The 26,601-nt window shown below is 47.5% G+C and overlaps 1 protein-coding gene across 4 annotated transcripts in view; it reads right to left on the bottom strand.

The window, feature by feature from the left end:
• LOC138541450 (DBIRD complex subunit ZNF326-like) overlaps positions 1 to 24,162 on the bottom strand; it is an 86,399-nt gene extending 62,237 nt beyond the window's left edge. The window contains exons 1-5 of one of the 4 annotated variants that reach the window (XM_069641760.1): positions 23,976 to 24,162; positions 20,548 to 20,626; positions 17,434 to 17,839; positions 16,206 to 16,395; positions 7,503 to 7,614 (exon numbers count right to left, since the gene is read on the bottom strand). In XM_069641760.1, the coding sequence (XP_069497861.1) occupies positions 7,503 to 7,614; positions 16,206 to 16,395; positions 17,434 to 17,839; positions 20,548 to 20,624 (785 nt within the window). In that variant the 5' untranslated portion in view covers positions 20,625 to 20,626; positions 23,976 to 24,162. Of the gene's footprint in view, positions 1 to 7,502; positions 7,615 to 16,205; positions 16,396 to 17,433; positions 17,840 to 20,547; positions 20,627 to 23,364; positions 23,537 to 23,975 lie in introns of those variants that run through there. The other 3 variants (XM_069641761.1, XM_069641758.1, XM_069641759.1) reach the window with 3 other exon arrangements.
• Positions 24,163 to 26,601: the final 2,439 nt, after the last annotated feature.

The following is a 26,601-nucleotide window of genomic DNA, read 5'->3' as shown; positions in this document are numbered from 1 at the left end:
AAGAGGGGTAAATGCGAGTTGTAGAGCTGTACAAATGAAATTTAACTACAAGCAGCCAAGTAACACTTATAAATCTGCCTCTTGTTTTACAGTCAAGCAAACTTTGACAGTTCAGAAAGGAAGGGTTAGGAAAATAGAAAGTTTAGTACATTTCGAACAAGAACACCCTAGTGGCATTTCAGGGAAGCCGATTGGTCAATCTGCGGGCTATACGCACCGATATAGCCCGTAGATTGATAACAGCCTGCAAATCGGGTGTTTGCAAAGCAAGCAGCTTCCACGTTGTATTCTGCAAAGTTGAAGCTGCCTGCTTTGGTGTATATGAAAGTGTTCATATACACCTGTGGTACACATGTAGTTCATATACACCAAAGCAGGCAGCTTCAACATTGCAGAAGCCAACGTGGAAGCTGCTTCCTTTGGTGTATATCAGGGGTGCACAACTGATTTTGACAGAGGTCCGAAAGTACCTTACATGAGGGCTATAGTGGGCCGAAAAGTATGTGGGCGGGGCGGTAGGAGGCTTTTTAAACCCCCAATTTGTACTAAACACATGGAAAAAGAATGTTTTTGAGGGGTAACGATTTTTATTTGCATTTCAAACTTACATTTTGTACTACACATTTTCCATTGTTATAATTTATTTCTATTTAGTTATTGTATCTCGCCTGTTTAATTAACATATTTTATTGACCCTAGATTGGACATGCCATTATTTTGGACTGCTACAGTTTGCTATTTGGGTTGCCCAAGATGGCCTTCGTTGAGTCAGGTTTCCTCAAAAAGCCAAAGATGAACATCTCCTAACTGTGCCCGTTTTAGCTTTATTATCTGGTTCACTCTTGGAGTGCAACACTATGCCCCATGGCCCCCTCACCCCCAACCAAACACTATGCCCCATGGCGCCCTCACCCCCAAACACTATGCCCCATGGCGCCCTCACCCCAAACCAAACACTATGCCCCATGGCCCCCTCACCCCCAACCAAACATTATGCCCCATGGCCCCCTCATCCCCAACCAAACACTATGCCCCATGGCCCCCTCATCCCCAACCAAACACTATGCCCCATGGCTCCCTCACACCCAACCAAACACTGACCCATGGCCCCCTCACCCCCAACCATGGCACCCATACAGACCCGAACACCCCCCGCCCCAACTCAGCACACACACAAACATGCACGCATAATGACCCGAACCCCCCACCCCCCCCCCAAATCAGCACAAAATACATTCAAATCCAAACATTCATACACATCCGACACCCCCCAACCCCCGCATCTCAACATACACAAAATACATTCAAATCCAAACATTCATACACATCCGACCCCCCCCCCCTCATCGCAACATACACACACAAAGCAAAACAAACCCGACAAACAAACAAACCACTTACCGGAGATGTGCTGGAAGGCAGGCAGGCAAGCGGCAGGTAAGCTGGAACGCTGGAATCGTACTACGGCTGGCGTGGTCCAAGGCTGAAATGCCTTCCGGCATCAAGCCTTATGGACCACGCCAGCCGTAGTGCTGGCCCTCCATTGGTGCAGCACACACGCATTACGTGGCTCGTAGGAGCGACGTGGTGTGTATGCTGAGCCAATGAGGGCCAGTGTTTTGTCCGGCCCGGAAGATAACAAAGACTTTCCTAATGGAGGGCGGCCGCGGGCCGCCCTCCATTAGGAAAGTCTTTGTTGTCTTCCGGGCCGGACAAAAGAGCATGGCGGGCCGCAACTGGCCCGCGGGCCGTATGTTGTGCACCCATGGTGTATATGACTGTGTTCATATACACCACATGGGTGTACATGAACACTTCACATACGTCAAAGCAAGCAGCTTCAACATGGAATTCTGCAACGTTGAAGCTGCTTACTTTGGTTTATATGAATGTGTTCATATACATCCATGTTCTCCGCATCATTTTTGTAATATAACATGTCATTTTACAAAAATGCTGCTGAGATTTCAGGATGCCCCCGTTATGACAAAAACAGGCGCAATCCTGAAGCTGCACTGTCGTGCACTACGAGGATACCCAGTCCCACTTGAAAATACTGGTGGAGCCTGGGCGCACTGATTTGGTGCAGTGAATCCTGCTTTTTAGCATATTCACTGCGCCAAGTTCAGAATCGGGCCCTGAGGGTGTTCTAATAGCTTTATAGACCTGCAGCTCGGACCGGGCGTTCTGGTCCCTCATACCTCATTAAAGGCACTCGCTTCGCTTGGGCCATTAACTCGGTCTTCAGGACCCATAACGCCCGGTCCGGCCCTTGCTGCAGGTCTATAAAGCTATACTAATGGGAGGACAATCCTCCAATGAAATCTAGGCAAGCCTTTCCCAGCAGAAAACGTATTCAACAAATCGTAATCTATGATTCAGACAGTGCCAGGACAGTCAATTGGACAATGTCTATAGTTCTGATGCACATCTTGCATGAAGTCTTTCACAAAAGTCAGATCGTTCAACCCCCAAAAAAAAAAAAAAATAAACACACACTAGGAACACAAGCTGTGCAAAGGGGAGTTGAAATCTACTGGGACCATTCGGTATAACTGTTCTCATACTAATATCAGCCGCTCACTCCACATCATTCTAAGTAATCACTGCTGGTTTCACACCCACTAGCCAGGCGCTCTCAGGCCTAACGCAGCCGTTCTGGATAAAACCTGCCAGAACAGACACATTCTCCTGACCTCTCAGCCACAACACCTACCACTAAGAAGCAGCTATTACATGAATACCGCATGAGCTGCACACATACCCGGTGCTCACATGCACCTTTGACTCTCTACTGATCTGAACTTCCGTTCCCATGGGCGTTCAACCTACCAGCGCCTTCGGACAATACCAATGGTATATAAGGCTATATAAGTGCACAATAAATTAACAAAGCCGTGCCAACCCCTGAGACAGCACGGCTTAAGGCAAGAATGCAAGTACCCCCAAGCCCTAACAGTACCTCTGGTTAAAAGAAAAGTGGTCCAGCTGCACGTAGTCTTGCTACAGCCATGCAGCCCCAGATCTTCAGTCGTGGAGACAAGAGGGAGGACGTCTTGAGGGCTCCAGCGGCAGTACTTGTGGAAGAACTTCAGCCACTACGGGCACTCTTCGATTCAGTAGCACTTTGCTGTTTGCGAGGCGCTGAAAACGCAATGAAATATCTCGGTTGAACTTCCCTTGCTCCCTCACACCTGGACTCTGGATCAGGATTTCCTGCTTCTGGAGTGTCCAGGCAGCTCCTGGAGCTTTTGGCTGGATTTGTTCCACTGCAGATGTTGCACTCAGTTATGGACACTCGACCACTAGCATTGGGTTTCTGCAGCAACGGAGAGGCACAGTAAGTCGGGGGTTGCACCCAAGTGGAGTTAGTCTCTGGGTTAGTTGGTCCCACTAACCCAAGGGGAGAAGTCATTCAAGTCAGTACAGCAGCAGCAGGGCTTCACCGGGCAATTCAAAGTCCAGGAGGTTGCAGCAGGTTTCTTTTCACGATTTCTCCCTCACATTTGGTCCTTCCAGACACACTGGAGCGAGGGGCAGGCTTCGGGGCTGAAGCCCGCCAAAAGCAAAACACAAAGGGCTCAAACCCTTTCACCACACAGTAAAAACAAAAAAAAGACCTCACAAGCAGAAAATGGCAAAAAAGAAGACTGGGCCATTTTGAAAAAATTGACACCCATGGGTGCTGTATTGCAGCTGAGGGTCCGGCCTGCAGTAAAAACTGCCACCGGCCATTTAAAGTGGTGCGGGGAACAAAAAACAAAAAATGTTATATTGGAAAGTAGGATATGGGGTTACTAAGTAACCTAACCCCCCCGCACTCCAAATAAGATGATGTGCTGGACCTATCATTTTCACCTTACTATTCTTGGGAATAGTACTTCACCCAAGAAAAGGTATTTAAACATTAAGAGTAAACAAGGACCTCAGTGACACGGCACTGAAGATACAAAAAGCAAATGCATACGGAATTTAGTAGGCTGCAAAAAAAAAAAAAAATAATAATAATTCAAATCAGGGAAAGACTAGTGAGCAAAAGGTGGAAGGATTTTAGCACATAAATGAAAATTCTCCCCAACATGGTCCCCTTTGTGGTCCGAATAGTAACCATTGTACAGATCATACTCACACGTTTGAGCTGGTATAAGTGTACAGCCTCTGGACAGCCAGCAGGTCTGCACCCTATGGCTAGGCAGGAGCTCCTTCTCCGGTGACTTTTGGGGGAAGGGCAGCCAGAGGAACAGTCCCACAGGCACCTCAACAGTTCTCACACCATGCAGGCACCGACACTCAAGGAGTGGGTTCGGCCGTGACAGTGGACACCATCTTTGTGACTGACCCCCCCCCCCCACCCTACCCTTTCAAATGAGGTTGCTGAAGGAGCGGTAGGGAGCCTTGGTGGAAGTCGATGCTGAAGTTGTCCTTGCAGGGCTGAGCTGCAGATATTGACGTGTCGCCGATGGGGGCACTGAAAAGCCACCTTTCCTTCGACGTCTTATCCGATGGCAAGCAGAGTTTGGACAGGGTCAAGGGTACTTCCAATCTATGTCCCATCACTAATCAAAGTACCTTTTAAAGATCTTAGGTGGCCACTTCACAGCTCCAAGCGTTCATAGAGACAAACATGCTTCTATGTAGTAGTCAGGCTTTAGGCCTTTACACAGTACAGAAACCGCCCTTGTCGATTTACAAACTCATGTTAGGCATCTTAGATAAATGAAAAACAGTTCTGTGCGATCTGTTGGCAGTGTTTAACCTTTTAGACCATGAACGTCTCCTTGGAGTGTATGTCCCTTATTACTACATCAGGCCTCTATGCACATTGTAAACAGAATCCCCTTTCCTGCAACTATGCCAACGACATGCAGCTCATTCTGGAGATCAGAAACTGAGTCAGATAAGGCTCAACAACAATTTCCTTTGGTGGTATCCTGCATAACTGGCTTCGTCTCAACTGGAGCAGAACCACATTTTTGGAGCAAGACAAGCAAGACCCAAATTGTCCCAGGATTACCAAAGTTTATCTCCTGAATTGTGAGATTTGTTCTAAAAAAGTTAAACACTTGGCGTACACTTAGAGCAATCATGAAGTGAAGAGACCCACATAACTTGCCAGGAACTGTGCTCAACATCTTAGGTTGCTTTGCAATATTAGCCCTTTTCTTTTACAGTGAATTGTGCCATGATAGCAAGAGCTACCATCCTGGCACGTCTGGACTACTGCAACGTCTTGCTGATTGAAGCCAATAACTCTGGTCTCCAAAGAGGTCATCTCCAATCATAGGAGAGACCTAAACTGGTTCCCAGTGCTGGCTCAGATTCTTAACTCCGCTACCTAGTCTATAGGTAGCTTTATGGAACGGCCCTGGCCTACTTAAAATCTTCAGTAAAGGATTCAAATGCAAAAATAGAATGGTATTGCTTTTCCGACATGTGCAGCAAACCTCTGAAACTTCACTTCCCATAAGGATTAGATACGAGCAGAATATTCCCACCTTTTGACAGTCCCAAAAACACATCAGCTTGTCCCTCTGATTCCTTGAACCTGATGCAGGATGGTCTTGTCTGTCACCGTTATTCAGTGTATGCGTGCCCCAACACCCGAGGGTTACCAGCGTGTTACAATTTGTTTTACAAAATAAAAAAGGGATACATTGTATCCTCCAGCAGCACTCTGCATAAGGTGGGGTGTGCTGGCTCACTTTGTAAAAAGTATGCAACTGTAGTTCACCCAGTACATGACAGAAATGAGCAGGGAGCCCATATAACTTCAACCGTACACTATGGAGCGACACAAAAAGGTCACCCAAAAAGAGTAAATGGAAGAATCCAAACCCAAGTGAACTAGGAGTCCCACACCTGAAGCAACCCAATTGGAAAATATATTTGGTGCTTTTTCCCCCATATCGTCAATCAGATGGAGCAGGAACGGTTCCCGCTGGCACTGGACTCACACCCATTTCTTAGCAATAAATCTACAGCCGGCCCCACACCACATATTTTGGTAGGCTTGCACGATGTGAAAGTGGGGGTGGGGCACCTCTGCCATTAAACAACCCTCCCACCCTTTTTGCCAGGTCCGAGTACAGTTCCCACCTCAAGTACTTCCTTAAGTCAGGAACTACAGCCAACTAACTGAGGAAGGCTTACAAAAGAAGAATATAACTAGGATGTGTGAGCTCCCAGGAAATGGCACAAGGAGTCATTCCATGTATGACAAAACGTGAGAAAGAACAGTGGGGGATGGAGATGGGAAGCACAGACCACAGAATGTGCATTCGGGTGGGGTGAGCCCTTCTAAGAGGTACTTGACTCCCCAAAGAATCCATAAAGTAAAGCTTGAATGCACTCCTTCAGGCTGCAGTGCAATGGGAAACCTGGTCATGTGGTGGGGCTGTCCCATCATCCAAACATCCCAAAAGGAGGTCCTGTCACACATTAAAATCAACGCAAAAAGGTGATCCTGCTGGATCCAATAGTGGTAAAACTGGGAAACGGATGGCTTGAAAATGCATATCTGATGCCGGGTCATAAACCAACATTACTGACCGCCCCGATTCAGTCATCAAGACTAGTAAAGATAAATACTGCAATTAAAATAAACTTTGGATGCATGTCGAGTAAGAGTAAAGCAGACCCAGGTTGTCGAAAATCATTCCAAGGTTCCTGGCTTCAGTTGAAGGCACAGGGGGTGTGCCCAAGGAGAAAGGCGAGAGTGAAGGAAAGAAGGCAGCAGCAGGGGTCCCAATGGGAAGGATCGGTTTTACAGGTGTTGAGGCAGATCATTGGAGGTGCACCAGGACTGGATGGCAGATGGGCAGTCAGGGAATGATGGGAGGGTGCAAGAGAGATAGCAGGGAGTGAAGAGCTGGGTGTCATCTGCATAACACTGGAAGTTGGGAGGAAAAAGAGGGGAGGCGTGCAAGGGGGAGATTATAGAGCCATGGGGGACATACAGGTTCAGATGAAGCAGGAGAGAAGGGGCCTAGGATGACGAGGAGTGGTTAGCGAGGAAGGACAACCAATCCAGTGCCCATTCCGTTATACCAAGTGTATCGTGGAGCCTTTGTATGAGGATGCAATGTTTGTAGGAATGATAGGAGGTCAATATCGTCACGGGATATAGGCAACTAAGGTTGTAAAAGAAACAGTGAGACTCAAACCATCACAGCGCCAGCCAGCTTGTTTTCAAATGGCCTGCAGATTTCAGCACTCCTTCCCTTTTCTAATCAGCCATCACCACCTGGTAACACCCCCCTTTCCCCCTAAATTTACTTTGTTATTCATTAGTTACATTTTTGGGACATTCCAAAGCCCTTCGATGCAGCCCCCATTATCACCGCACAACTTTTTGACTGTTTGCTCTGCAGAAAAAGCAGAGGGCGGGGAAAGAGGCACAGGGACTTTGACATCAAAAGAAACACTGTTCTGTTTTGGTTTGATGCAGTGAGCTCATGATCTACTGGTTGGAGACCATGGCACTAAACTCACTACAAACAAACCTGGATCCATCACCGTACTTTTCATTGTTTTTCTCCCGTCGCCGTCTCTGCTTCTCTCTTCTTGCTTCAAGCTTCCGTTTTTCTTCCTCCTCATTATTTACTGCTGGTTTAGCTGAAAGCAGAGAATGCATGTTTCAGTCCACATGATATAATTGAAACTCCTTATTTACTTAGATTTTACTATTAATTCCTTGCATTTGGAATGTACAATTCATTCAATGTTTAAGATGCCGTGCTCAAAAGTTAGAGGAAAAGTTACTTGCCTGTAGCGAAGGGTCTCCAGCATTGATATCCTTCATAGGTCACATGCAGTTGGTTATTTCCAAATGGGCTACTCAGTAGAATAGTAAAAGGGAAGGCACAAGTTACCTGTAACTGTTCTCCAACATGGGTCTGGCATGGATTCACATTAATATTTCCTGGCATCAGGCTGGGAATCCCCGGTTAAGAAAATATCAGTTTCACTTCTGTACTGTCTCCTAACAACCAGTCACTGGTCTCTGGGTCATACTGCCCGCAGCCAATGACTGTCCTCTACCTAAGCCCCTCCTCTGCCAGCGATCTTCAGATTTGGTAGCATGTAAAGTGGCACTAGGACCAAGAGAAGAGCTGCAGAGGGGTAGTCGGGAGGGTTTGCATGCCAGACCCATGCTGGAGAACAGTTACAGGTAAGTAACTTGTTCCTTCTCCAGCATGGGATCTGGCATGGATTTACATGCTCATGAATAAAGAATACATAGCAGTACACACATGCACAACCAAGTGAGGTGGCAAGGCTCAACAGTAAGCATCTCTTATCTCCTCACCAGGCTCACCTTCAAGTGAACAGGTTGTGCAGCACTGCTTGGCCGACTCTGGACTCCTTCCTGGAATACCCGTCGATGCAGTAGAACTTCATGAAGTTGTGCATCGACCTCCACGTAGCAGCCCTGCAGATGTCAAGCAGGGGCACACCAGACAGGAACGATGTAGTTGCAGCGATCTGCCTGGTCAAGTGAGCTCTCGGACCGCCAGTCGGTTTGCCAACCGGTGACAATATGGGTGATGCAGCCGGAGAGCCACCTGGAAATGGAAGCCTTCCCATGGTTCACAGGGTCGAAGTTCACAAAAGTTGCGACGTCTTCCGGAAACCCTTTGTGCTGTCCAAATATAACTTCAGCGCTCTATCCAGCAAGTGCAAAGTCCTCTCAGCCGGCAACAAAGCCGTTGGGAAGAATACAGGTAACACCAAGTCCGATGGCACCTTGGGCATGAAAGAGGGGTGCATCCTTAGCACCACACTCGTCTTGTGGAATGTCAAATAAGGTGGTTTACAAGAGATGGCCTGGATCTCTCCTACTCATTGCGCAGAGGTGATGGCCAACAGAAAGGCAGTTTTCGGCGATAAAAATTTCAGTCGCGCTGAATGCATAGGCTCGAACAGAGTACCCATGAACCTAGTCAGCACCACATTGAGCATGAAGTGCTTTGGCAAACTCCTTGACCAATCGGTGTGACCATAAGGATGATCGTCCCAGAGACCTGGTGTAGCGGGGGATAGCCGCCAGATGAACTTTGATGGAAGCATGGGCCAGTCCTGCCTTGGCCAATGACGAATACTGAAGCACCTGCGGAGCAGTGACTCGTAGAGGGGTCAATAAGAGCCAAGTCCCCCCCCCCCAAACTCTAGTGCTGCAGTAGCCAAGCCTCCCGGTTCAGCAACCATGTGTCGTGGTGCAGGATCGCGCCTCCTTCCCCGGCGAAAAGATCTGCGACCGCTGGAAGCTTGACTGGAGGGGATGCCGACATGTCCAGGTGGTTCGGGTACCATATCTGGCTTGGCCACGCCGGTGCGAAGAGTAACATCCTGCACCAGGACTGTGAGTTGATAGTGTTACTTTGCATTTATATAGCACCTTATATAATTGCCATGACCTCAAAAATACTGGTAGGTTGAACGACCCCCAGGAACCGCAGTTCAAGTCAGTAGGGAGAGTGTTGTATGATGCGTGGGTGCACCGGATAGGTGTGCAGCTGGCGTGGTTGTTGCACGATACCTGCTTCTTGGCAGTAGGTGTGGTGCTGAGGAAGTCAGTTGGATATGTTCAGTCAGGAGGACAGACATCAAGACAGTTCTGGCGGCGTTAGGCCTGAGAGACGCCTAAGCTAGCCTGAATGTGCTCAGCTAGCTGTGTTCAGTTCGTGGGGTGATGTCAGTATGGGAACAGCTAGCCCAAATTTATCATGGTACAGCAGTGTTCTAGTTGAATGATGGTGTATAGGAGAGAGTAAGCGTAGTAGTGCGATATGGTGGTTATCAGTAAAGCGAGCTGGGGGGGGGGGGGGGGTCAATACAAAGCGGCATATGTATATAAAGCAGCAGGATGGATACAGGTACATAGCATATACAGGGGATATACATCCTCTCCGTTCCATCCACTTCATGGAGAAACAATTCACTGTCAGTTCGATCCACTCCCATCTGTTCCAACAACTCCATCCATTCTATCCATTAGTCGAATAAGCAACAGAGGGAACGCATACAGGAACAGGGAAAGAGAATGCATCCCCCATGCTCACCCGGCTGGGGAAACCTGCTGGCGAACCTCCGGCACGTGTCACTACGCAAACAGATTGATCTGGGGATTGCCCCATCTAGAGAACAGGTGATTCTTCCCCCGCCTCCCCCCCCCGGTGATATGTTCGAGGGAGGGGAAATAAAATCTCTGCCCAGTGCAAAAGGGTATTGATATGTCCAGCTAAGACACTGGCTTCTAAACCCCAAAGTTAGGAGTTAACCCCCTTCAAGAAGTATATTGGTGGGAGCATATAATCAAAGAAGGGGAGGAAGTGGGAGCAAGAGGCAAGACTAATGAGGGGATTATGGACCAGCATACCCAAATCACTACAAATGGGATAAAATGTACCAATGGCATATGACCCCTGGTTAAGATGGCACATTCTCATGCTCCACCTCTTTTGCTGCGCTGGAGAAACATCAGGTGGCAGAAATACTGGGGATAAACCATGTGGCCAACATGGGTACGTTTATCTTGGGCTGGGACATCTACCCACAAAGGCCCAATGTAAAGAGTATGCGATTCTGGTTTTGGCAGGCGTCCTACTAATGGCCCAGAAGTGGGAGTCTAAAGCTGCACCCACGGACCATGAATGGACAGGCAAAGTATGGGACTTTGCGACTATGGAATGGGTTTCATAGTCCCTCCTAGGAGAAAACCAGATGTGTTTGTACTGGCACCTCGTGATGAAATTCCTCACCTGAGACTCCAAAAACGCATGGTGCCCTAAAAGGGTCCAATTACTGGGCCTGAACTGTAGAGTCCAGCCATTCCACAACCCAGCTCAACTACACAATGAACCAAGATCGGGGCCTCAAAGGGGAAACGAATGGGAAGGGGAGAAGTCCATAGCAATAGAGGTCAACAATTCAAGCCAAACTCAATTGAAGGAAGTGACCGGCTGGAACAGGACCAGCGGGTTAGGTTTCTATACACAAGTTGTCTTACGTGCGAGACGAAAAAAACGGAAAGCCCAATGGTTTTCATAAAATGATTTTAAAATATGGTGGTCCGCAGAGAAACTATGTTATGAGTTGCCTATCCCCTCAATGGCTGATCAGAGTAAGCTACAAGTCAGTATCAAAGTCATATACGCAGATCACAATTTCATAAAGTAGATTAGCTAATGACGAGTGCAAAATGGCACAACGGTGCGATTTGCTTCAGGCCTGCTGGGTCTTTTCTACCTCACCCAGAACCTACTTTTTAACCTGGAGGTAGACCCCTGCAGGATAGCCAGAAATGAGTAAATGAATAGCTGTCCCCCAGGGACGGAAAAATCCAGAGGCCTCCGGATTGAGCAATATGCCTGCAAAGGACTTGCACTGCCAGTCCCCCCTCCCAGCCCCCCAGTGTGAAGGACTTGCACTGCTCGTTTTCCCCAAGTGTCAAAAAAAAAAAAAAATCTTTAGCATTTCCGCTTTCTGGCTCCGATTCCAGGGTTTAGAATCTCCCAATCACTAGTAAAGAACCTTGCCAATGGCCTTACGGTCAGTGTGCTGTTGCTGGCACCCTCAGTGGTTGCTGAACAAGCAGCACAGCAATTGCCCCCGATTTTTCCATCCTAGGATATTTGACCAGACTCTCCATTGCTGCTGGAGAACATCTTCATCCCCCAGGGTCTCCTACGGGAGGACTCACTCCAGGGAACGCCAAAATGTGCTTTGTGCGACACTCGTTTGTATAGCATGAATCCAAGGCAGGAGCAACAAAGCAATGCATATGTGGGAACAAGACACAGTAGCAAGAATTTAACAAGGCGTCATTTGCACAAAAGGCTACTTTCCCACCAAGGACTGCCGAACTCCTCACATACCTGCATTTTCTTGGAATTACTCTTATTGAAAAGGTTTTTTCCACATCCGCTACACTGTGGCATCTTGTTTCACAAAGTTGGTTTACCTGCAAGTGTAGGCACTATTTTGCTTTGCCCCATAAAGAAAATAAAGTGTGAACATACTCACACGTGTCAATGAAAAGTGTAGTGTGCCCATCCTTGGGCTACTCATTGAGCCAAACCTAGGTTCTAGAAGCAATTGAGCACTTTGCAAGTCATAGCAGAGGTTGGAGTGGAATTCAAAGGGACAGAATCAGAGATACAAGCAAGCCAACAACGCAGGAAGGTGCAGATCACCCAGCCTTGCATTTGGTGGGGAGTGTGTGGGAGGAGTCATCCCTTCAGAGTGGAGCACCTTTCTAAAATGTAGAAGCGAAGGGGCGTGTCGTGTTGATGGGGAGGAGGTTCCCGATTCTCGGGGCATACAGACCGGTGGAGTTAAAAGCATGCACATACTGTTACTTCGGTGGATTGTAGAACTCATCAGCAAGGTAGCTTGGTGACTTGATGGGGGATGGCCTTGGTGATGCATGCTCGCAGCCAGAGCCAGTGCAGTATGGCACCATGTAGGACACCTCGGGTGCCAGGGTGGGCGCTGTAAGGGCTTCCAGAAGGGGATCGCCACCATCCAGGTGTGAGGACCATGGTTTGGACATTAGACCAGAAGTTATTTGCTGGGATGACAGGCTTAATTTTCCACAGCAGAGAAAGCCATGCAAGTCCTCCTTGAAGGAGGAGTTCAATGTAGAACCAAGTGTCTTGGCGCAGGCGGTCAGGTGGGTCTTCTAGGTTCATAGCCGAGAGCAAAGCCAGATGTCGGGGTGTTCAATTTCCTACTGCAGCCCAACACCATTCGTCTTGGAGGGGGTTCAGGTAAGCGCTGGACACCCAGGACTTGATAAATCTAAGGCACTGCACAGTGTAGGTTTTAAGGGACGATATGCATATCACATGCATGTTGTGTTGCGCCAGGATGGTTCCAAAGTGTTTCCATGTACAGTTTGGAGAAAAGTGGGAGTGGATGGATGCCAGAGTTCTCAAGAGACGATGGGGTTGGGAGGTCAGTGTCCGGGTGGGTGCGCGGCCATGCTGCCGTAAGACAGGCGGCCTCTGCCTTCTCGTTGGCTTAGAGCATCCTATTAACAGTTCATGATTTTGCTCTGTGGGGGGCAAAGACGAACTAGGATGTGGGTGGTGGTAGACGCAACTTCTGCATTGTACGATCTTTGGTTCTTTCCTCAGGGGTGGGTGTGTAGTGCTTTTTCCATTTTTTTATTTTTCAGATTTGATAACGCAAACCTATTTTATAGACCATTGACTGGACATTCCCGTTATGGCTTTGCCGTTTGGGTCGCTACTGAATCACATTCACAGCCCGCTTAACAGCCTTCCCTCGGCCCACATTACCACTAACAGCAAATGACGTGCATCTCTTAACCATGCCAGTTTTACTGTTGTGCTGGCGCTTGGTTTGTAGCAGTGTGAGGGCAGAGTGGGAATTTTATCCCATACTCTTACTTCTGCAAGGCAGAACCCAACATGTGGCCAGGAGACATAGGTGGATGTTAATGTGACAACGGTGCAGTGTTAAATAAGTTACCTTGTCTCCCATTTAAATTGAGTAAAGTGAGATGCATTTTACTTGTAACCCAAAGCATTTTAGCATCTGGTGCAAGCTTAAAAGCAGAAAATCCATAGATCCAACGACATAGGATTCAAGCAGAACCATCATAAACTATTGCACGACGAGGTGCCCTGCAAATTAGCAGCGATGGTTGCCTAGTCATAAGTAAGATAACTGCCAGCAGAAATCAGCACAGGAAATTCGAACACATTGTTAAAACCCTTCTGAAAACGCAACGGTAGACCCATTTATAATTTGAAATGTAAGGGGGCTTTAACCTGGTACATTTTACAGAAAAATATTAAACCTAACAAAACACTTAATCTAAAGCCAAGAAATAATCTAAAGCCAAGACATGTGTGGAACGGTTTGCACACATGGCACGTTCAAGGTATACACCCAGAGTAACTTCAACCTAGAGAAATCTGCACACATTGAGGAACCAACTACACCAACCACCTTTAATGTGGGGTAAGTAGGTTGATCTGTAAATGGTTTGTGGAAAAGGAGCAGAGGTGCACCCCCAATGTTGCAAATATTGAATTATAAAGCAAGAAGATGCACAGTAGTAAGCCTCCTGTCCCCTGCACACCATCTAATATTGGAAAAAGCCAATAATATTTTGAAAATGTAAGTGAGCTAAATAAGGATTTCAATGGCTAGTCATTGATATCATCCTGCGCGCGATTACTTATTGGCATTTTAAACATGCTACTGGTGTAATAGAAATGACCTTCAGCACTCCATTTAGAAGCAGAAGGCGTGTCCCTTTCTCAAGTCCTTTTAGAAATCGGCTTGTGAACAAGTAGAAGGCATTATATACAAATTATTCACAGCAGTTGGCACCGTCTACCATCAATGGTCAGTTAATACCACCAAGGAAGTGGCTAGCAGAAGTCCACAAACCTAAACTGTTGCCATTGCTCGTTTTAGGAGGTCGGCGCTTCGAGGCTACATACATGGTGCGGTGTAAATAAACAATGGGACATTTCCATTTAGAAGCGTGTCAAGAGGAAAACCTAAATAATTATTGGTTTTCTTTTGAAGGCCAATAAAGGCTGGTCTATCTCAAACCAGGTGGGTTCAGTATACTCTGCAATAATATTCAGGAGATAAATTTGCATACAAGGATTCCAAATGTATGCACATTTTTCCTCATGAATATTAAGGCTGGAATATATTGAAAACCCTGATAGGTTAAACACTTGCAAAGGGTATCACTGGTCAGGCTCTGGCCGACCTCTTTCCTCCCAGGTCCATCTTGGGCCCTTCCTCTCCGATATCTTTTTCTCTACCTGTGGTGTCCCCCAAGGATCCAACCTCTCTCCCTGGCTGTTCAACCAATACCTGGCGCTCCTAGCCCAACGCATCACCGCTCTCTGCCCCAATTCAGTGCTATGTGGATGATACCCAGTTTATTTTCAGGCTACCCTCGGCCGCCTCCTCTCCTACCCTCACCTCTGTCTGCTATCCAGGAGTGGTGTGCAGCCAATGACCTCTGCCGTAATGCCAGTAAGATGCACCCACTCCCCCTTCCCTGAAACTCTTTGGCCGGCCTCCCTTGGCCCCCTACCTGCAAGGCTAAAAAACTTGGCGTCACCTTCGGCTCCACTCTCCTCACATCTCCAAGAAGTCACCACCAGTTACACCTCCACAGAGGTACTTTTCCCTTCCTCTTCTTCCCCCAGAAGCTCAACAGTCTCCAGAGCCCCGGTTCCCTCTAGACTGGACTATTGTAACAGTCTATCTAAATCTGCCTGCCTCTACTCTCCGCAATTTATCTAGAAAAGGACTGCGAGACTGGTCCTTGGCCTCAAGCCCACGGATCGGATCTCTCCAGGACTGAAATCTCTACACTGGCTCCCAGTGGCTGCGAGGATTAAGTTCAAAACCCTCTGCTTGCCCACAAAGCCTTCTGGGGCCCATAATACCTTCAACTCTCTCTTCCCAAATATCTTCCTACTCAAGTGCTTCGCTCATCCGCCTCCAACTCCCCCAGGGTCAGTTGCTTCTCCAAGCAATCGCTCTTCAGCATGGGCCTTACTCTGGAACAGCCTTCCTGCCTCCCTGAAACTTGAGGGAAAACATCTCTGGAAGCACCTCAAAACCTTCCTCTTTGCTTCTGCCTTCTCCCCCCCTAGCCTCTGCTCTGCTGAATTTCTGGCTGAAACTGCATTGGTTACCTGACCACCCTTCGGATCTCGGGCCCTGGCCCCTCCAATTGCACACCTGCATTGCCTGTTTGGCAACCCCCGTACCTGGGGATTGTTCTGCATCCCCACAGGAACCCCTACCAGCACTGCCCTTGCCACCATCTGGCCGTTCTTATCTTATTTATTCCATTATCCCATGTACTGCATTGTCCCCTCTCCAATCCCCGCCCATGCTTATCCCTTTCCATGCACGCGCGATCTGAATTACACCTGGCCTAGTAAGATCGGTGTCTGTCTTCCCTCAGTTTCCCCCTCCATTACAAATGCCATATCACAGTACACGCAAAATAAAACACAAAAAACGTACTGGTGTTGGTTGACAGAAGAAAAACATGACTATGCCCAATATACACAAATCCTGTGTGAGGTCTACAATTTGCTTAAGGGCCTAGGTTAAATGTCACAAGGAACAACTGGGGAATCTTTTCCAATACATGGACTTCTTACAAACTGATAAAAAGATAAACTTACCCACTTTGTTACTTGCATTGTTAGCTGCATTTGCAGCTGCAGCTGGCTTTGCTAGTTTTGCCTTCTTGCCAACCGTTTCAGTAGGTTTATCACCAGGAGGATTATTTTTTCTCTTCATTCCTCTTCCAGCAGCTCCAGCTTTGGACGGATTCATACCAGCCCTAAACGCTCCTCCAAAATCCGCCATTTGCTGCAAATGGTTAAATATATATATATCAAGAATCATGTTAACATAGGAGCAAATTAAAGTGCATATTAACTCTGAACAAAATCTTACTTTCACAAAGATCACTTTTATCAAAGGTAAACCCAAGTGAAACATCCCAACTCAACACTCATCATTGATGCTGTGAAATGTAACCAATCATTTAAGATGTGATCACAGTACAGGTACATGGCTACCCAGTTTTAAAAATCGAATGTGAAGAAGAACACCAATGGCATTTTGTATGCAACTACCATGATCTAAAGGGTTACCACCTACATGCATATTCTAGAACTTTGATAAAACATTCCAATACCCTGCCTTGAAATGACAGGTTTAATACAAGCTTTGACAGGTAGGTGTGGTGTGTAACATGGCAAGGAAAATAAAGCCTAGCTGTGGAATATACAAGTACATATGGACATGTAAACATGACAAAAAAACAAATATATTCAAATCCGGATAAAAGAATTAAGCCGCAACATTTTACCATGTTTGCTAAAAGTAAAGATTTGACAACATTAAACAAAAAACAGTGCTGTAAATGGACATTATATGCAAGTCTAGCTTTGTGTTAGGATAACAGAATTGAAACAAGCTATGAGACTAATGCTCAGTAAAGCTTTAGTGCTCACCATAAGGTAAAAATGCTCCAAAATGTTAATAATGGAAGCACCAGGAAGCAGCTACAGCCTGGTTTTTAAATCAGAAAATAAAACTTAAACACGATTCAAATGCTTTTGTAACAACGGAGCGGTCGTTACAAAAGCCAGCCATAAATGGTTACCTTTCTCTCCTTGGATCACAATATTTACAGACCAATTTGACAAGATTTTCTTTTGTATTTTCAAACAGGTATACTGTTTTCAAAGATAGAATCAAGAAGACTTGCTTACATCTTAAGCCCCTTCACAAGATACCAAGTCGAAAAACAGTACATTCCATTTTTAAAGTTCTGGTCTTTAAAATGAAATAGTTCAAAGTGACTATTGTAAAAAGAATCTGAAAAGATTCTGTACTTACTCCACGGCCTCGACCTCTGCCTGATGACGGTCCTCCAAAAGCATCATAGTTTCTGCCTCCAAACGCACCTTCAGGATAAGCAGGCATTCCTCTGCCCCGGGAGCCTGCAGGCGCAGGCTTCATTAGGGATGAAGAAAAACCGCCGTAGGAAGAGTAACCGCCTCTTCCTCTGTCATCCATAAACCCAGGTCTCATTTGTGAACGTGAGTACGGTGCATCCCAGCTAGACCCGCCCTGGTTTCTACCTCCGAAATTGTCATGGCTATTCCGGTAGGTGTTCTCAAATCCATCACCAAAACTATCTCCAAAGCGGCTTTGTTCGGGTTCATTATACCCATAGCCAGATCTGAAAAGATCTCGCCCACCCTGAGAAGACCTGGAGTCGTAAGACTCATAAGGTCCAAACCTGGAAAAATTGCAGTGAGGGGAAAAAAATAAAAATAAAGTAAGCTTACTGGTTTCATAACATTGCAAAATACAAATCAGTTGACATTAATCAACTACATTGCTTAAAATATATTTTTCTCAACAGTTTATATTTACATTGAGTAGGGCTGGGCAGGTTTCATTGATGACCAGATGGGAACATATATTACAGTAGTTAATTAAGAGGCCAAGTCATAACGACAGTCCTCAAATGGCCTCAAGGAAACCATGAATGAAATTCGGGTCCAGCCCTAAACTCCAAACATCACCCTGAGGAAAGGAATAGGCCCACTTTTCTGAACTATCTTACTCCTTGGTGCAAATGTAGCTTTTAACCTGAACAAGCAAGTCCTGCGAGGTCTAGAATAGGCACTGCACCCAAGCGGAGATTTCAAACGCACTGAACAGTTGCATGAAAACAGACGTGCATGTTCTATATAGAACAGGAGTTGTGACTCAAGTTGTGTTCATCCAAGTTAAAAAAAGTGTGCAACAATTGGCCGTACAATGTTTGGCAGAAAGGAATAAAAAGTTCATAAAGAACCCCCCCCTTTCTGAAAGATAAACTTCATAGTAAAAGGGAGACATGCTTGCAGACCAGGATAATTTTAAAGTACAGGCTGAGGAATACCAAATAGAATCCAGTAGCTCCGTAAACACAATAGAAGATCTCATTATTACACGTGAAAACACTGCCCGTGTAAAAGGACGTATTTGGTGTAAAGGACAATTAGAATGCCAGGCTTCATTTAAGTTTGCTTAACTGAAAGTCCACCGAGCTTAAAAGCGACTGCCCGAGAACTACATTTTACACTGTTATACAAACGATATCAAGCATTTGAAAAGGGGAGGTCAAATTAGTTACTTTTACTAATAGTGCACTTAACCCACGGGCGTCTAGGCTCTTTTAGCTAGTCAGTAGGTTACAGACAGCAGGATGGGTGCTGCTAATGAGGACAGCCGAGAACCTTACAGCCAGATAGCAGGAGGGGTGATATTTTTAAGCACACCTTATTTGCTGTTTCGTGGCACGCTCGTAAAGTTACGTTTTAGGCACAGTATTCCAGGACCGAATCAGTTTGCAGACTGAGGTGTGTAAACCTGTTCTTTGCTATGGGAAAGCGCAATAGCACCCAAAAACTATGACGGCACCTTAACTGAAACCAGTTTCCAATGGGAGGGTTACCGCAAAAAACGACAGCCACTGCTAAACTTGTTAAGACCACAGCCCGAGTGATCTTGAGAAATTACAAGTAGGCCAAGGAGTTTTTCCCCACCCCAATCGACAGGATCTACCCCAAGCTTAGTTTTGATTCAAAAGCGTGTACTTTAAACATTAGTCCACACCACTACAAGCATTGTCTCGGTCGTCAGTGAATGGACAGCATACTCGTGGACATAACCAGACGAAATCCCAAGGCACACACCATTTCTCAACTAGGTCACTGCACGATATGCCCGGTGACAAGGAAATTACATTTTTTTTTTAAAAAAAAAGTAACGTTTGACATTTGCATTATTTTAATATTGAACGGTCACATTCATCCAAATAGTCAGGTACAAGGGAAATTTAGACCATAAATTATAAACACATGGAATGGACAGGCCTTTCAAATTTGCAAAGAGGCTTCCCTTTATAGTACTATAAAGCACACGCACCCCCTTTGATGCCACCCAAGGTTAGGGTGACAGCAGGGAGCACGTAGCTTTCCATTTATGGCATACATTTCACTTCCCCCTGTAAAACCAGCATTACCCCACCCCCCCCCCCCCTCCAAACAGTTTCAAGCGCATCAGAAAATGCTCCACGTGGTTATGGCTTACATTAAAGGGAAGGGGACATACAATATGATTTTAAATTTCTTTACGTGCCTTCATGCAAGTTTAGTAGAATCATTTAAATGAATTGTGTTGTCCAAGGAGCAGCCACAGCCTGGTCCATTTGTCAACACCTTAAAAATAGCCATTGTTCCAGAGTAATTGCAGCCCGATATGCGAGCATCACACAGGCCCTCTTACTGTGTTGTTCATACAGAGATTAGTGAATAGCAACAGCCGTGGACTAAATTCCGATTTAAACCAGCTCTTCCAGTAATGCAGCGGTGGCTGAAGCGAAAGTTTCTGCAGGCCCAATGCGCGGTCCCCCTTCATGAGGCTAAACTACATTTTGTGGTTTAAAAACGTAAGCTGCACTTTGAAAGCGTCGGTGAGTCCATGTCACGCTTTTAGGGGCGTAAAGCAACTTTAACGTCGCAACAACACATTGTCAAAGTGAGTCGGAGGTCACTGTCGCGTTGCGCGAAACTTAGAGGATTACCTATATACAATAAACTGATTCTTAAGTGTAGCTGTAAAAGTGCATTATCAGCCACTATGCTGTAACGGGAAAGCGTACACTTAGTACATCACCCTCCTCTTCACGAGTATGATAGTCACCTGAAAACCTGGCCGAATCTTACATGGAGGTACTTGTACCCGCAAAAGTCTTCTCAATAGTAGACACCAACCGTTTGCTTACGGCACAGCACCAAAAAAATGGCTCCGTTTATACACTAACGATATGATTTAAAAACCTTAAAGGGTTGCTTTAAAAAAGCAACGCGATCATGAATTAAGGTAGGAGACTAAACTGGAGCCTTCGCGTCTGCGGCTTAAATACTCAAGCAGGAGAATTAAATATATACTTACCGGTCGTTACTTTCCATTCCATAAGAAGCAGGCTGGTTCTGGCCGCCATAGGCCCCGTGGCCGTAGTCACGCTGCATGACTAAAGAACAAAATCAAAGCAGAAATGCCACACCAAATATGTCTCCATGAATGTATATTGGCAATAGACTGTATGCGGATCTCAAAACTATAAAACATCTATTTTATGTTCAATTAAGTTGTTCATGACAGTGAGAAGTGAGCGATTATACATAACATAAGCTAAGTCATTGATAAAGCGCAACATCTTCCACCAGAGTGCACGTTAAAGGCAAAAGATTAAAGCATATATAATAAACTATTCTATGTGCAGGAATAGAACATGCAATACTAGTATAGAAAAGTACATTAGTTGAAGTCGTGTAGATGTTTACTACAAACCGAAACAAGGCCCGTTTGCCCACTGTAAAACAAGACAAAGGTCACGACGGCTTTGTCCCAACATGCACATTTGCCCCCGAAATAACCTATTACTTCACCCTGCCAACCATGGACAACCGTTTATGGCACGTTTAAATACACACCCCTACTGGTTGTCAGGATCTGTCCCCCTAGACCCGAAACCGTTCCCAGTACGGTTAGATTGAGGAAAGGCCATGGAATCCTGCAATTCTACCACTGGATCAGGGAGAAATGCTTTCCCATCCGTGGGGTGGGAATAGGGCGGATCACGACAGCTTCATTGTTGGGGCAAAAACAAAGAGGTGATGGCTGGAAGGTTTAGAATGAATCTTAACCACTGGCATTGCTCTGGGCAACCCTCCAGACCACTGTTCTTTGCCTGCCAAGCCATTACAGAAGGGGAAAGACCATATGCAAATCAGTCTTGGCCCCACCCCAAAAGGGGCAGTCCAGCCCGAACTGCTAGGTCACATCCCTTCTGCACGAGACCACAAGCATCCCCAAACATGTTTCGCCCTTGTTGGGGCTCATCAGTGAGGAGTAGCTTGGGTCTCTAGGCCCAGCAGGCACGGGACCCACGTCTGGGCATACCCGTCCCACTCGGGGTGACAAAGCAAAAACAGTGATGCATAAAAGTTCAAGCGGAACATAATACGGAATGTGTTATCAATAACTACAATAGAAGACGAAGTTTAATTTTGCTAAGAGGAGTGGCCAATAAAAGGCAAAAGGGTCTCTTGGAGCCATCTGCGGTAGCATCCACTATTTTCAATGGAAGTAGATTTTGGCATGGATGTTTACTAATGTGACCGTTAACCAGTCCTGCTTAAATGCAGAATTGGTTCCACAGTGAAGGGACCTTAACGGAGATCTTCATGGATGCACTTCTTACACGGACCCCAGACAGTTTCAGGAGGCACTCCTGGCAGCTGAGCTTCAGCCATCCTGCAGGCACGTCTCCAGTAGAGGGCAACACATCGGATTTCCAGAGTCTGGAAGGTACCCACGATGAGTACCAGCTGTTAAAGCCAGCCGGAGGTCCTTGCAATGTAGTCTCAGGAGGATAGCTCAAAGGCAAAGTGCTCGCCTTGGAAGCAAGACAACACTGGTCTGTGCTCAGAAACCTCTGGGTATTAAGCACGTTATAAATAACCTATTTCAATGCCACCTGGTGTCAGCCTTGCAGAGCAAGTGCATCAGTGCACACTCAGGAGCAGCAATCCTCCTAGAATCTTTCAGCAACTCCCAAGTCCCTGGAGGAATGAGGATTGGGGGCAGACAGTTCCATCTCTGCTTCCTGCCAAACACAATGGAGAGCATTCGTGGGCTTTAAGTAGGAAGTCTGTCAAGATGCATGAAGGAAGAGAGCCCTCCCCAATCTGTGATGGAAGGATTAACAAAAGGCGTGATGCCTTGAACAGAATAAAAGGGTGGCATGTTTAGTATATAAACACATTCAGTGCATTATTGCAGATGCTGCAGCCACAGCCACCTTGGGCGATTCCCTCAAATTATAGAAGTATACCTTTCAATGCAACTTGTGCACACGCAGAATAACAGTTTGTTTACAAAACACCAGGGAAAACATGTATATGCTGATAGGTTGCAATATATATATATATATATATAGTCAGACGGCTCCAAAATTAGAAATGTTAGTTACGCGTGTGCTTGCTGGTTTCTGCGTAAAGGCACCAGAAATCTCAAGGTGTGCGATTTGAAGTGTAGACAGAATTGAAGCGTTATCGGACATTACACGTCGATTCACTTATGGATACACCTACATTGCTTGGAAACAAATCAATTGACTTAAATTACGGAGAAACTAGTCTTTTCCCCGCTTACGGTTGCTAAAATAGTGGCGCAAAGCTTAAGAAATGTAAAGTGCATGGCAATTGTTTCTGAAAGATTATGTTCGGCTTCCCGATTTTTATTTTAACTTAAGTACTTCTAATCAGAAGTATCCATTAAAGAATGTTGAACGTAACCATGTGACATATTTGGGCAGCCTATCATTTCGGTGCAAGGGCTGACGAGCAGAATGTTTCTCTAAGTAGACGCTTATACAACCCCGGGCCAGCAGCCCATTGTCCAAGAAACCCCTACGATGGTAGCGTTCGTTGGCGCGGATAGGGGGTGAGAGAGACACAAATATATAAAAACGGACCAAATAACTATTTCTTAAAGACGTTACATTTTCTACGGGTACCTAGTGCGAGCGCCTACACAAAAAACTAGAAGAGGAACAGTACCATGCACACTGCGGAGACCTCCCTCGCTCCCCATTACATGCCTCAACCGGACACACAACGATCATAGTTGTTTCACGGTAGCAGAAAAAATGCCCTGTAGCTACTCGCCCCCTCCCATGGAAAAAAAACTAAGGTTAACGCTAACCTGAACGTAATCGAGAAGCGAGGTTTGCACGGAGAGTAAAAAGTTGCAGAACACAGGGACCTCCACAGCACAGAAAGAGACCGGATCCGGATATTGTAGCGCTAGCTAGAGAACTGAACTTGCGTGTGATTGGTTGAGGCCACGACGTAACTTTCATGCGCCTAACACTCGCAATGGCTATTGTCGCAGAGTTCTACAAATACATTATGGCGTGTAGACCCCATCCTGCCCGAATGGTGTCCTAAGACTATTCGCACGTCAGGGGTGCTAAAAACAAAAAATTAAGTATTTTCATTGATTGAACGGGACGCGTGGAGTCCCGTTCAATCAATGATTATACTGTCTAAAGATGGCCGCCATGGAAATGGAAGACGCTCCTCTTCTATGTCCATGGAACAACACCAGAAGCACGGCCGTTGAAACGGGTTAATGAGGGATTCAGGGAAAACATATTTTCTTTAATCCTTATATGTACTGAGCCTCTCCTCCACTGAGAGTACAACCCTCCCAGGCTGAGTACACTTTGCCCAGCTGAAGATGTGTGGGACCCCATTTCAAAATGATGGTTTGTAAGCGCAGAAAGCAGTCTGAGTCGCCTCTGGGGTACCTACATTATAATGGTGACAACGAAATAATAGCCGTTGGTTATTGTTATGGCCGTGTTGTACCTCAGGCCGCCCCACTCAGCACGCGCGCCCACCAGAGGAAGAACTCGCAGACACGTCGGCTGTAAATGGGGTCCCAGCGTCAACTACTTCTTCTTAATTATCAAACGCGTGGGCGGACCCACGCAGGCGCTTCCCCATCCTAAAGGATGATGTGCACCAACCCCACTAATCAACACACAGGCCACACTTCCACACAAACCACCCGCAACCCCGCCGCAAACAACCACACCCCACCAATACAACACCAGCCACCCGCAATCCCACCGCAAACAAACACACCCCACCAATCCAAACCAACAGACACAACACCCCAAACTCACACCCCACCAGAGGAAGAACTCGCAGACACGTCGGCTGTAAATGGGGTCCCAGCGGCAACTACTTCTTCTTAATTATCAAACGCGTGGGCGGACCCACGCAGGCGCTTCCCCCATCCTAAAGGATGATGTGCACCAACCCCACTAATCAACACACAGGCCACACTTCCACACAAACCACCCGCAACCCCGCCGCAAACAACCACACCCCACCAATACAACACCAGCCACCCGCAATCCCACCGCAAACAACCACACCCCACCAATCCAAACCAACAGACACAACACCCCAAACTCACACCACCCAGCGAGCCCGGAGACCGGCGCGCAGACCCACGAGACCCCAGCCCGTACGCCTACACATGCGCTTCAGGTGAGGCACCGCGCACCGCCGCCCACCCACCGCGACCAACCCGAGTGACACCCACACTACCACACGAACCCCCAACCACCAAACCACAAACAACCACTACCCCCAATTCAACACCAGCCACCCGCTACCCCACTGCAAACAACCACACCCCACCAATCCAACACCAGCCACCCGCAACCCCACCGCAAACAACCACACTCCACCAATCCACACCAACAGACACAACACCCCAAACTCACACCACCCAGCGAGCCCAGAGACCGGCGCGCTGACCCACGAGACCCCAGCCCGTACGCCTACACATGCGCTCCAGGCGAGGCACCGCGCGTTGCCGCCCACCCACCGCGACCAACCCGAGCAACACCCACACCCCCCCACGAACCCCCAGTCACCAAACCACAAACAACCACTACCCCCAATTCAACACCAGCCACCCGCAACCCCACCGCAAACAACCACCCCACAAAACCAACACCAGCCACCCGCAACCCCACTGCAAACAACCACACCCCACCAATCCACACCAACAGACACAACACCCCAAACACACAAAACCCAGCGAGCCCGGAGACCGGCGCGCAGACCCGCGAGACCCCAGCCCGTACGCCTACACATGCGCTGCAGGCGAGGCTCCGCGCGCTGCCGCCCACCCACCGCAACCAACCCGAGCGACCCCCACACACGAACATCCAACCACCAAACCACAAACAACCACTACCCCCAATTCAACACCAGCCACCCGCAACCCCACCGCAAACAACCACACCCCACCAATCCAACACCAGCCACCCGCAACCCCACCGCAAACAACCACTCCACACCAACAGACACAACACCCCAAACTCACACCACCCAGCGAGCCCGGAGACCGGCGCGCAGACCCGCGAGACCCCAGCCCGTACGCCTACACATGCACTTCAGGCGAGGCACCGTGCGCTGCCGCCCACCCACCGCGACCAACCCGAGCGACACCCACACTACCACACGAACCTCCAGCTACCAAACCACAAACAACCACCACCCCAATTCAACACCACCAGCCACCCTACCACAAACCACACCCAACCAATCCACACCTACAGCTACCCTACCACAAACAAACGCCCCCCACCAACTCACACCCCGACCCCAGCTCCGCCATCCACCCGCCACTACCAAACGCATCCGCGCCACACAACTCAACAGCCCAACCACCGACCCGAAACACGCCGACCGCACTTCAACGACTAGTCCCCATTCCCCCAGGGGCTCGCACTCCGTCTGCCGCCTCCGAAACCCAAGGCCTCGAAGCGCCACGGTCTGCGCGCCACCCGCCCTGTGTGGCTCTTCCCAAAGACTGACTGATGTGCGCATGCGCCCCGCCTGCTCTGCCTCCGCCCATTCTCCGGCTCCCTCAGCCGCCCAGCGGCAACTGCCATACCGGTCCTCGTTTATTGACTGTGCGCATGCGTGGGCTGGAACGAGGCTTGCGCATGCGCACTTCATACATCACTACGTAACATCCTTCCTTTTCTTTAAACGAGAAGAACATGGCATAGGTAATATAACAACAACTCAACGTGAGTTAACCAACATTGTTTTATCTCTGCTCTAACCATCGGAGTCCATGACATAGTCTTGAAACCGAACAGGGGGTTCTCGACCCACTCTGCTCGGATACCTGCTGCTACTCCCTGAGGTTGGCAGTTGTGCTTCAATTGGCATGCATCTTTCCCCATGTGGATTTTCTGGCGGTTGAGCTTCCTCTGGATCAGACTGCTCAGCCACCTCGGGCGGGTCAACTGTCGGGCTCATTTCAATCTTCTTGACGAATTATCTGTTTCGTGTGACCTTCCCTCGCTCATTGGCAGCTGTCACCATAGATCCCCTCACATGGGTT

This window comes from Ambystoma mexicanum, chromosome 1q (genome assembly GCF_040938575.1).
Source record: "Ambystoma mexicanum isolate Mex_15411 chromosome 1q, UKY_AmexF1_1, whole genome shotgun sequence".
Taxonomy (NCBI): Eukaryota; Metazoa; Chordata; class Amphibia; order Caudata; family Ambystomatidae; genus Ambystoma; species Ambystoma mexicanum.
Note: the sequence above shows the minus strand (reverse complement) of the source record. Positions and strands in the feature narration are given on the sequence as shown.